The sequence below is a fragment of the Phalaenopsis equestris genome, unplaced genomic scaffold (genome assembly GCF_001263595.1).
Source record: "Phalaenopsis equestris unplaced genomic scaffold, ASM126359v1 Scaffold000522, whole genome shotgun sequence".
NCBI lineage: Eukaryota > Viridiplantae > Streptophyta > Magnoliopsida > Asparagales > Orchidaceae > Phalaenopsis > Phalaenopsis equestris.
The window spans coordinates 679,878-692,023 of NW_018164962.1; the positions used below are offsets into that span (position 1 = coordinate 679,878).

At 36.3% G+C, this 12,146-nt stretch overlaps 1 protein-coding gene across 5 annotated transcripts; it reads right to left on the minus strand.

Annotated features, from left to right (window-relative positions):
* Nucleotides 1-1,746: 1,746 nt before the first annotated feature.
* Nucleotides 1,747-4,744, minus strand: LOC110028745 (transcription factor PIF4-like). Of its 5 annotated transcripts, none has more exons than XM_020730728.1 (8): nucleotides 4,625-4,744; nucleotides 3,874-3,989; nucleotides 2,980-3,772; nucleotides 2,806-2,895; nucleotides 2,669-2,734; nucleotides 2,508-2,573; nucleotides 2,133-2,432; nucleotides 1,747-2,046 (listed from the first exon to the last, which is right to left on the minus strand). In XM_020730728.1, exons 2-8 carry the CDS (start codon nucleotides 3,936-3,938, stop codon nucleotides 1,921-1,923), a joined length of 1,506 nt encoding a protein of 501 aa, XP_020586387.1. In that variant the 5' UTR covers nucleotides 3,939-3,989; nucleotides 4,625-4,744; the 3' UTR covers nucleotides 1,747-1,920. The 5 variants fall into 5 exon arrangements, with proteins under 5 accessions (XP_020586387.1, XP_020586382.1, XP_020586385.1 ...); XM_020730723.1 differs by having other exon boundaries at nucleotides 3,874-3,941; nucleotides 4,609-4,744; XM_020730726.1 differs by having other exon boundaries at nucleotides 4,609-4,744.
* Between the last annotated feature and the right edge of the window lie 7,402 nt (nucleotides 4,745-12,146).

Below are 12,146 nucleotides of genomic sequence, written 5' to 3' on the forward strand. Positions count from 1 at the left end.
TCTACGTCCACGGAGTTGCAGCAGAGGATTTTACTACTTGAGAAATTTACACCAGTCAATCAACTTGACTTACAAGAGGAATCTCTCACTCTCTCTTCTTCTGTCTCTGTTCTTTTCTCTCTACACCTAGATACACCGAAGAAACTCTACACCAAAATACACCAAAATACACCGAAGAAGACAAACCTTACAAGAGAAATAAACTCAATTTCTCTTCTGCCACAAGCCACCAAGAAGAAGCATAGGGAGAACAATCTTCTTCTTCTTTATTCTTTCCTTATGCCGCAATGAACTACCGCTTGCGCTTCTCTTCCTCTGCCTCGAGGAAATCTTTCTCTATCCCGAGGAAACCGAAAAACTCAAACTATAACTGCTAAACCCAAGGACAGTCATCCGAAACTTTTATCACAAACAAGAGGGAGCGAAGAGATACTTCGCTTCACAAAAGAGGAAGGCGGGAGTTGTTATTTGTGAAGAGGCGTGACTCTCCAAAGCAAAGTAACCGCCCAAGCATATTGGACCGAGCTCCACCATTTCTAACAGATGGATCTTTAGTGTCTCAAGTAACTTTACCCGTGATTTACTGATTGATATCATTAAAAACCCTCTCTCAAGGTCTTTGTTCCACGTACTTTAGCCTAGGATTGTTGTCTACAATATTACTCACATATTACGAGGGTATATCAAGGAAATATATTCTCTATAAGTGGAAATAATTCTTGATAAGAAAATTATCACAATAAATACTATCTTATAATTACTCCCGTGGATCTCTTTTAATGTTATTTAAATCATTTTTATCTATGTTACTTGTAGCTCATGGGTTTTAATTTTAACCGTTAACATTATAACAAATCTATTTAACTTCACATAAAACCATTTTTGTTGTTCTTAATATAATTAATAATAAGTAGTATTAGAGCTAATTATGTTCAAGTGATTCATCTGGTTTGTGTTTCTTATGTGTGTTAATCCTTTCATTATGATTGAACAAATTTCAAAAGGGGGTAACTCTCATCACATACTCATATAGTTGAAGGTGCCTTTGACGCTTGATGCTCCATGTTAATACCTCGCACCCCAAAAAAATAAAATAGAATGCTAAATTTTCATCGTTTTAAGGAAAATAAAAATATTTATATATTAAAGATTTGTTTAAATAAATGAGATAAAATAAGTTTAAACTAATTTCCTTTTTACAATTTCATTTTTTTCAATTTTATTTCTCCAAATTCCCTCAAATCAAACAAAGCCCATCAGACCAAGAACGGTAATATTTTAATTTTTCTCAGAGAAGTCCAAATAGTGGATGCAGGGCACATCAAACAAAGCCGAATTATTAATTGAAAATGTGTTCATGAATGCTAACCATCTTGCTGTGCCATTTCACATCAAGAACTGACAGTCTAAAGGATTTCTATTCAAAATCTCAATCTATTCACACACACACACACACACACACACACACACACACACACACACACACACACACACACACACACACACACACACACACACACACACACACACACACACACACACACACACACACACACACACACACACACACACACACACACACAAATCTGTGTGTGTGAAACCAAAGTCATTATGAAAAATTGCTTTCCCATTCTTTCCCATACTGTGATATATTATTCATCCCAGACAAAACAGGCTTTAATCCATGGATTTATTGATGTTTCCATCCCTATTTATGATGTGAGCAATTTAAAAAATATCAGAAAATTGAAATTAAAAAAATATATTCCTTTCAGCATTTGAACTATATCAATTTGCACACAAACAGTGAAAAATAATATTTTCATTCCAAAACATGGGAAAGCAAAAATTTGAAAATTCGGCCAATCTGTGTTGGCTTATACTAAATCTGATAGAAAAATGGGAAAAAAAAAATCATTGTCAATTGCTGCCATTCTGAAGGTTATCAGGTGGCAGTCCATCAGTCGGCATGTTACTGCTTCTATTTGCTGCAGCCATCTGATTCTGCTGCGCTGACTGAGATCCATAACCATATAAATTCATTGCCTGCAAGCAAATCAAATCAGCAATGCTATTACTCTTCACCACACAAAAATAAAAATAAAAATAAACCAATGATAAAAGCTAGAAACCTGTGGAGATGGCTGCATATGATGAAATCCAAAGTGTGGAGGAAATGATTCAGGAATCTGAGGATTGTGGATTTGATTTGGAAATCTCAAATGGCTGATAGATTGTGGGCACATTGGTATTTGATTTGCCGGTAGAACTGAGGGCATAGGTTGATGATTCAATACTGGAACTCTCGGTAATTGAAGCAAGTTATTTAATGTAGGCACAGCTCCTCTACCAATGCCCATACTCATTTGTGCCATAAAATTCTGGATGCTGGGAAACATCATTGTTGCCATGCCGCTTCCCATCCACAAGAACTGAGGAAAAAAAAAAGAAATTTTTTTATGAAATTTGATCACTATAACATGAATAAAATACTGATATTTCAATACCTGAACTTGCTGTTGAAGTGATTTCAAGTATTCGATTGCTTCATCTAACATTGATGCTTTATCTGTCTGAACATTGCAAAATACACAATGCTCAATTTTGGTTTCAAAGAAGAAAAAAAAATTTTTTTTTTTCTGGAAGATATAAAAGAAGCAATTTTTACCTTGGTACAATGCGGTATGAGTTCCTGTAATGCTTTCATCTTCTCATTTATTCTGTCTCTTCTTTTCTACAAGTTTTTCAATAGGTGAAAGCAGGTCTAGATTGTAATTTTACATTTCAAAACTCAATTTTTCTTACCCTTTCTGAAAGATTATGAACCTCTGCAGCTCGGGTTCTACGTGATCTTTGAGCTGGCTTCTTTCCATCAGCAGATTCATAGTCTCCCTCCTGTAACTCTTAATCAGTATCAGAATTCCATTTTTGTTAGAAAAAGAAAAAAAAAAGATGAGGAGGCAAAAGCTCTGTCGACACCTCACTCAAGCTGCATGATTCCTCCACTTCTATTCCTTTTCTTTTGTAGTTTTGGTTGTTCACCTCCTGTGGCGTCGGTCTGGTGCTAACTCCAGACCCACCTGATGATGAAGTACCAGTTATTTCAAACGTATCAGTCTTCATCCTCTCTGATAGAAAGCTATTCTCCATGTCTTTTTTGAACTTTCTCGGAGGCAAACCAGTTTTTATTGCGCTGTTGCTCAGGCTATTTGTTAGGCTGACACGATTCTGAACTCGGTTGCTCCCACAAATGCTTGATTCTGTTGTCATCATTGAAGAAGATTCTCCTCCTCCTGAATGGATTTTTTTCTGCAGTCTATTTGCCAGCCCAAACTTTTCTGTTTTAGAGAAGTGCGGGAAATCAACAGTGCCGCTGCTGCTCTCAGGGCAAACATACTGATGCACGGAATCATAAGGATGCGATTTTGGAGGAGAGAATCTGTTCTGATTGTGATAAAGATTGAAACGTGGAACGGTATTGCCTTCATTGTTGATGCTTTTGTTTAATTTGTCAGCGGAAATAGTCTGTGGATTCGGAAATTCACACAAGAAATCGCAACCGAACTCTTTCTCCAAGTATTCGTAAGGGTGGTATTGGAACAGTGAGGCTATCTCATCTTCCATGGCTGAGGGATGGGGGTTCGAACCCCCAACCGGTTTTGGATCTTCTTTAACTTCATTGATGCCGGTTGGGAATTTTCTGGGAGCTGTGCTATGATGCGTCTGTACATTTTCGTTCTTCCATTGGAGTTCTGTGAATTCTTGGTTGGGCCTGTGAGTTTTGAAAGATTGAATCTTGGTAGTAGGATTAGATAAAAATTTATCAATTGCAGATTACTGCTAAAGAAGAAAAATATATATATAGAAACTAACACTGTTGATCTTTTCTGATTTGTAGCAGCAAGGTAATTCTGATATGATCTTGAATGCTCGTCCATGTTCTGATCAGGAATAATGTGATTCTTGGTTCAGTAGCTAGTTGATTTTAACTAAAAAAAGAAAGAATCACAGGTCAAAACGATTAGCCATGAAAATTTTTCATATTTTCTCCAATAAATTCTTAAATTTTTTATTGTAAGCACAGGATATGCTGAAAAGGAAAAAAAAAAAGTAATTTCTCAGCTAAATAAGTTTATGAAAGAAAAGCATTCTTAAAAAACTTTTGCTGAAGCTAATTACAACAAAGAAACTGATAAAAAAGAAACAAAAGCACGAAAACGGCAAATCATAGCATGACAATTCCTTGAAAATATTAAAAATTGACATTACATTGAAAAGAACTTTTAAAATTTCAGCTAATTTCAGCTAAAGCACTAAACTTGCAACAAAGCTCTGTATGAGAACCAAAAGCGCAAAAACCAGATTAAGTTCTTCCTACCAAATTGCATTTTGAAACAAACCTTCTATGAGTGATATCTGAAACTCACCAACAGTGGAATGAATATAACAAACGCAACAATTAAAGAGAACATAGGAACCCAAACATGAAATCTCCTTATAAAATGCAAAAAAGCAGAGAAAGCAGCGACCTTGAAACACAGATATAGAAGCTTGCCGAAATAAGGACCAAATCAGTGAAACGAAAGCAAGGAATAGAAGAAGCTGCACCTTCTCCATTGCTTATCTTGCTCTCTCTGGCCTCCTCTTCAGCCTACAGCGGGGATGCCGCCACGCAAAAATTAATAACTTTTTAGTTCTTCGTGAAGCTTCCATGGACACTAATTGAGGTAGCTGAGCATCTTTACTGCTAAATCATGAAACTGTTAGTGCAAATTATTTCTCTCTCATTAAAGTAAAATGCCAAGAAGTATTACTTATTCTGTTCTTCTTAGTTTAGAGACTAATCAAACATTAGGAACTGAGTTTTCTTCTTAATGATTCCAAAAAACAAAAAAAAACTACAGATTTGTTCTGTTGAGTGACTTGAGAAACTTTTCAGATGTATATATAGGCTGACTGTAAGAGATTGTAAGTTACTCGGAGAATCCTTGAGTTTTTATTGGACATAATGATGGCATATTTATCCATCTTAACTCGTAAGTTTCCTGCAGCAAGCTTATGTCTCGGAGCTAATTATACTTTCGGATAATTACATACAGATCATCCTTAACATTGATATTTACAAACTAATCCCATGTATTTTCACAATTCTCATGTATTCATATAACTAACACCTAAAGTTTGATATTTGTATTTTATTTTTAAAATATTAAAAAATGATGTTATCTTTTATGTAGTGTTAAAATTTTGAGTGTCAAAAATATAAATATAAAAGTTTTGTTTTTTAGATATGTAAATGGCCCCAACTTGTTTGATAACTAATGATTTTTTATATTATTTATAATATTTTATAAATAATAAAGTAAGATTTTCTTAAATTTATATATTAACCATTTACTTAATTTATTTTTCAAAATTATACCTTTATGATATAAACAACTTCCAAAAAAACATTTGATATAAAAGCATAAATAAATAAATAATTAAGCAATCAAATCATCATTAAAGTAACGATCTACCTCTTAACAAACTAGTAATTAGACAATAATTTGGTATATATATTTATGAATAATATTTATAATTTCCATGAAAATTTACATAATACCACACAATTCTTACGCATTTATACATCTGACACCTAAAGTTTGACATTTACATTTAACGATAGCTTTAACGTGCTGTTCACAATTTCAGTGTTACGTTTGTAAATATGAAAGTTCAGGTAATAAAAATGTAAATACGAAAGAATAGACTGGTATGTATGTAAATGCCCCACGGGGTCTTGAGGAATTGGACAAGTGGCAAGGAATTATAATGTAAATATGGAAGAATTGCAAGTGGGCTTGTGGATAAGGAAATAGATTATTTTAAATTATTTTTAGCCATTAGAAAGATACTCTCCCGATCTCCTTGTTTTACTAGTGGCACAGAAGCCAGCAGCTCACATGTGGCTGCCAGTGTCTTCACAACAGGGGCAATCCTGTAATATAAAACTGTATTTCATTTATTTTTTTGTTTTTAGTGTTTTTTTTCTAAGTTATTTTATATATATATATTTCTAACTCACAAAAAAAGAGCATTGCGGTGACGTGCCATCTTTTCAACGAATTTGAGCTGTACCTCAGAATTATAGATAATTTGACATGTGGGGCAAAATATTAATATATAGTTACTAAAGTTTAGAATTAGAAACATATATGTGACGAAATTATTAGGTATTTATGGACAATGGTGGATGAGAAGGTCGCATCACATACACGTGAATTTGTGGAGATGTGGCATTCCCGTCCACCGTTGTTTGTACATTTGGATATGAGCACATAATAATTTTATAGTTTATGTGAGTTTTTAATAAAAATTATGTTGAAACTTTTTATAGATTAATAATCAGTTTGAGACAAATTTTATTTTTAATTAGAAGCAGATTAAGTGGGTTACAGTATTTTAAAATTGATTAAGGGTCTGTTTGGGACAGCTTGTGCTTTTTAGTATAAGCAGCTTATTCTGAAACGAGGCCCGCGGGTCGACTGCGGTGGTCGACCCGCAGCTTACGTTTAGTGTAAAAAACCAAAACTTTGTAGACAGCGTTTTCAAAAACGCGCAAATCAAACAGTATGCGGTGTTTTCAAAAACACCGTCGTACTTATAAAGCTCAAAATCATAATTAAATGTTTATTTTTCAAGTTGGTAACAAATTATTTATCAAATAATAAACAAAAATGTTCATAAATTAAATAAATAAGCAAGTCAGTGCATTAATTTACCTTGAATAAAATTTTCTATTTCCCACGTAACATTGAACTTCTTCTATTTTTTCGAAAATTGACATGATTTTGGTGTTTTTTTTTTTTGTGTGTGCTCTTTATTTATATATTTTCCTTGTGTTTTTGTCTATATTCTCCATTGAATCAGTCTATTTCGTTTAGATGTGGTAGAAAGCTTTTAAGCAGCTAACATATTTTTAGTTAGTTGAAGACTGAGGGTTTATTTATGGTGGCTGTAATTAGGGCTGTGAATTTAGTTTGAAGTGGTCGTTCACTCGAAAATTAATTCAAATTTTAATTCGGATCAAGATCATGTTGTGGTATATTGAAAATTTAAAACGATCGACGATGAAGTGAAAAATGAAACGAGAAAAGCTTCACACCAAAAGAACATACAAATTTACATGGTTCGACAAATTGCCTATATCCATGGAGTTGCAGAGGATTTTACTAATTAAAGAATTTATACTAGTGGATCGTCTCCAATTACAAGAGTGAACTTTTTCTCTCACTTCTTCACTCTTCTCTCTCTATACCGAGATACACCGAAGATGAAAAAAAATGTATAAGAGAGAAATCTATTTCTCTTCTGCCACAAGCCAACAAGAAGAAATCAAGAAGAGCACCTTCTTCTTCCGCTATCTTCTTCTTTCTTCTGCTAAGCACGAGAAGAATCATTTCAAAAACTGAAGAATGCTTGGGCGAAGACGGGAGAGGAGTTTCTATTTCGTGAGAGACAGATCGTCGGGAGGAAGCCTTCTGATTTCGCGAGGGAGACGGGGCTTGCAAACGAGGGAGGCGATCACGAGAGACAGGGAGACGGGGAGTTTGCGAAAAATGGGAGCAAAGGGTCAGGAGCAGTTACAATAATATTTATTATTATTATTTTTTTTTCTCTACCAGGCTCCACACTCAACAAATCTCTCACTTGGAGGCCGGTACACAAACTCCAACTTCTTCTTCCTCAGACTAATATCCTCCACTGGTGGCGTAGCCCTTTTCTTCAAACGTGTTATCCTCCACCTCTGCAACTTAAGACCCCTGTCTTCACACCAAAAGACCAACGAAAGCTGCGCACAACTTCAGTTTCTCCTGAGTAACACTTTTTGTCAACATATCAGCAAGGTTCTAGCTTCCACAAATTTTCTCAAGCAACAACTATCCGTCATCCAACAATGATCGTATGAAGTAATACCTGATTTGAATGTGCTTAGTCTTAGACTAAAATGCTAGATTCCTAGCAAGGAATATGACGCTCTGACTATCACTGTAGAGAATGCCCTTCTGATCATTCTTACCCGATTCTTTCAAGAGCCCTGTAGCCATATCAGCTCTTTTGCAGCCTCTGACACTACTATTTACTCAGCTTCTGTAGTAGACCACAAAACTGTCTTCTGCAGATTAGATGATACTGCAGTGTCACCAATAGTATAAATATAGCCTGCAGTACTTCTTCTGGTATCAATGTTTTTAGCTAGATCAGCATCAACATAACCACGTCCCTTTGAAATCTTTCCTGAGAAACACAAGCAAGTTTCTGTAGAGCCTCTTAGGTACCTCAAGATCCACTTCATTGCTTCCCATTGTTTCTTTACAGGATTTCTCATGTATCTGCTAACAACTCCCACTGCATGGGCAATATCCGGTCTGGTGCAAACCATAACATACATAAGTGAACTAATAGCTAAAGCATAAGGAACCTTACTCATGTGATCCCGTTCATCCTCTGACTTGGATGACTGATTCTTGCTGAGTCTGTAGTGACTTCCCAAGGGTGTGCCAAATGGTTTGGCCTTATCCATATTGAACCTGCTAAGTACCTTTTTCACATACTCAGCCTAAGAGAGTCTCAACATGCCTCTAACTCTATCTCTGACAATTCTCATACCAAGGATTTGCTTTGCTGCTCCTAAATCCTTCATTGCAAAGTGCTCTGACATCTGCTCCTTCAGATTATTGATATCCTCAATACAAGCACCTGAAATAAGCATATCAACCATATACAGGTGTAGGATGATATAGGAATTATCAAAATACCTGACATAACAACAGTGATCTGTCTGACATTTGCTGTACCCTGCACTGTGCATAAAATTATCAAATTTCTTGTACCACTGTCTAGGAGCTTGCTTCAGGCCATACAAACTCTTCTTTAATCTGCAAACTGACTCTTCCTTTCCCTGTACCACAAACCCTTCAGGTTGGTGCGTGTAGATGTCTTCTTCAAGATCCCCATGAAGAAAGATTGTCTTCACATCTAACTGCTCAAGGAAGAGATCTTTAGTAGCCACCATAGACAATATCATTCTGATGGTTGTAAGCTTCATCACAGGAGAGAAAATCTCGGAATAATCAATATCATGCTTCTGTTGAAAACCATTTACAACAAGTCTAGCCTTGTACCTCTTACTGTCATTATGTTCAGTCTTCACCTAGTACACCCACTTGTTGTGTAATGTCTTCTTTCCAGATGGAAGTTCTGCCAACTCTCACATCTGATTTTCTAACAGAGAATCAATCTCCTCCTTCATGGCAGCTCCCACTTGCTCAAATTTTTATCTTGCAAGGTTTCTTCATAACTGAGGTTCTCCATCATTTGTCAGCAGAATGTAGTTCAAAGTTGGAGAATAACACTGTGGAGAACGTCTAGCCTTTTCTGATCTGCGAACTGCAACTATAGGGGTAGACTGCTCTGAAACTGACTGTGGAACAATAGGAGTGGATGCCCCGGATCCACTCTCCTTATCACCTGCATCTCTGCCCTGCACTGTGACCTCTGGTAAATCATCAAATCTTATCAACTCAGATTCCTTCAGTGTAGTTTCAGAAATTGTACTGGACTTGTCATTGTACATAAAATTCTCATTGAAAATCACGTTCCTGCTCTTAATGATCTTTTGATCCTGATCATCCCAAAAATGATATCCAAATGCTGCATCTCCATAACCAATGAAATAACACTTCATTAACTTAGCCTTAAGCTTATTACGAGCATCAGGATTAATGAGAATATAAGAACGACAACCAAAAATCTTAAGGTGAGAAAATTTTACCTCTTTCCCACTCTAGACTTCTTCAAGTAATTCACAGTTTAATGGAATAGACGACCCCCTGTTGATCAAAAAAATTGCAGTACTGACATCTTCTACCCAGAAAGTAAGCGGTAGTCCGGCATGCAATCTCATGCTTCTAGCCCGCTCATTAATGATCCTGTTCATGCGCTCTGCAACATTATTTTGTTGTGGTGTTCCTGGAATGGACTTCTCCATTTTGATTCCTTGAGCTGCACAGTACTCCTTGAACCCACCATCAATGTACTCACCACCATTATCAGACCTCAGACATTTCAGCTTTAAGCATGTCTCTGTCTCTACCATAGCCTTCCAAGTTTTGAACACACTGAATACATCAGATTTATACTTCAAGAAATAAACTCATATCTTTCTACTATGACCATCAATGAATGTGATGTAGTAACGAGAGCCTCCAAGAAAAGTCATTGGAGAAGGTCCCCACACAACTGTGTGTATAAGATCCAACTTTCTTGCCTTTGGCGTCCTGCCACTTTTCAAGAAACTGACATTCCTCTGTTTCCCCATAATGCAACTCTCACAGATGCTGAGATCAACTAACTTCAATTATGGCAGCTTACCTCTGGACTGAAGTTCCTTCATACCTCTCTGACTCATGTGGTCAGTCTGTAATGACACAACTCTGTTGTGCTCTCTGCAACAGTAATATCAACACTGTTAATTAAATCAGTAGTCATATACATCGTACCTATATTCTTACCTCGAGCCAGTACCAGTGCTTCTTTAGTAACCTTCCAGGAGCTATCTAAGAACACTACTGAATGTCCACACTCATCAAGCTGTCCAACAAAAATAAGGTTCTTCTTCAATTCATGAATATATATGACTTTTTGCAGAGTCCACTTTTTCTTGTTTGTAAGTGCAATGTCAATATCTCCCATTCCTACCACGTTCAGAGCTTCTCCATTTGACAGATATACTTTCCCAAAGTCACCTGCAACATAATTTCGCATTAATTTTCGATGGAAAGTTGTATGGAAAGAAGCTCCTGAATCCAGTATATAGTCATCAACAGGACTATGAACTGTCAGCAGTAGTGCATCTTGTGATTCTTCAGTTACCACATTCACACTGTCATTCTCCTTCTTCTTAGGATTCCTGGAGTTCCTCCTTATGTGGCCAGTTTTGCCACAATTCCAGCAAGTTACATGTTTACCAGGCCTTGACTTGCTTGTGCTTCTGTTCTTTGATTTTGATCTTCCTCTATTTGAGTTATTGTCATGTGATCTCCCTCTGGAATCAGCATTTAATGCCGAATTCGAACATGAGATCTCGTCAGAATCTTTTCTGCGCACCTCCTCAACCAAAATCAAATCAAGAATATCTTCAAATTTCAGTTTAAATTTATCTACAGAATTACTGACAACCGTCCTCATAGCTTCCCAGCTATTTGACAATGAAGCCAATAAGATCAATGCATGTATCTCATCATCAAATTCAATTTTCACAGATGATAATTATTTTGTGATAGTATTGAAATCATTCAGGTGTTGTACAACAGATATACTTTCCGCCATCTTCAATTTGAATAACTTTTTCATTAGATATACCTTGTTATTTGCCGATGGCTTTTCATATATACCTGACAGGGCCGCCATAAGATCTGCAGTTGTCCTCTCCTTGACGACGTCGTGTGCAATATACCTCGATAGGGTCAATCGAATAACCCCAGAACATGTCTATCCAATAGATTCCATTCAGCCTCATCCATTCTTTTAAGTCTTTTCCCTAATAACGGAAGATAGAGCTTCTTCCCATAGAGGTAATCCTCTATCTGCATCCTCCAGTAACCAAAATTCGTGTCATCGAACTTCTCGATCTCTGAAACTTTCACTTAATCTGCAGTCATTGGCTCTGATACCAGTTGTTGTGGTGTATTGAAAATTTAAAACAATCGACGATAAAGTGAAAAATGGAACGAGAAAAGCTTCACACCAAAAGAATACACAGATTTACGTGGTTCAACCAATTGCCTACATCCACAAAGTTGCAGAGGATTTTACTAATTGAAGAATTTACATCAGTGGATCGTCTCTAATTACAAGAGCACTCTTTCTCTCACTTTTTCACTCTTCTCTCTCCACACCAAGATACACCGAAGAAGAAGAAAAATGTACAAGAGAGAAACCTATTTCTCTTCTGCCACAAGCTAACAAGAAGAAATTAAGAAGAACACCTTCTTCTTCCACCATCTTCTTCTTTCTTCTGCCAAGCACTAGAATAATCTTTTCACAAACTGAAGGAGGCTTGGGCGAAGACGAGAGAGGAATTTCCAATTCGCGAGAGACAG

What these genes read in the sequence shown, in the direction of transcription:
- LOC110028745 (XM_020730723.1), bottom strand. An exon ending in AATCAGAAAAGATCAACAGT is followed by an intron (nt 3,773 to 3,873) that starts GTTAGTTTCTAT and finishes CAAAACTCACAG; the next exon opens with GCCCAACCAAGAATTCACAG. An exon ending in AATCATGCAGCTTGAGTGAG is followed by an intron (nt 2,896 to 2,979) that starts GTGTCGACAGAG and finishes TAAGAGTTACAG; the next exon opens with GAGGGAGACTATGAATCTGC.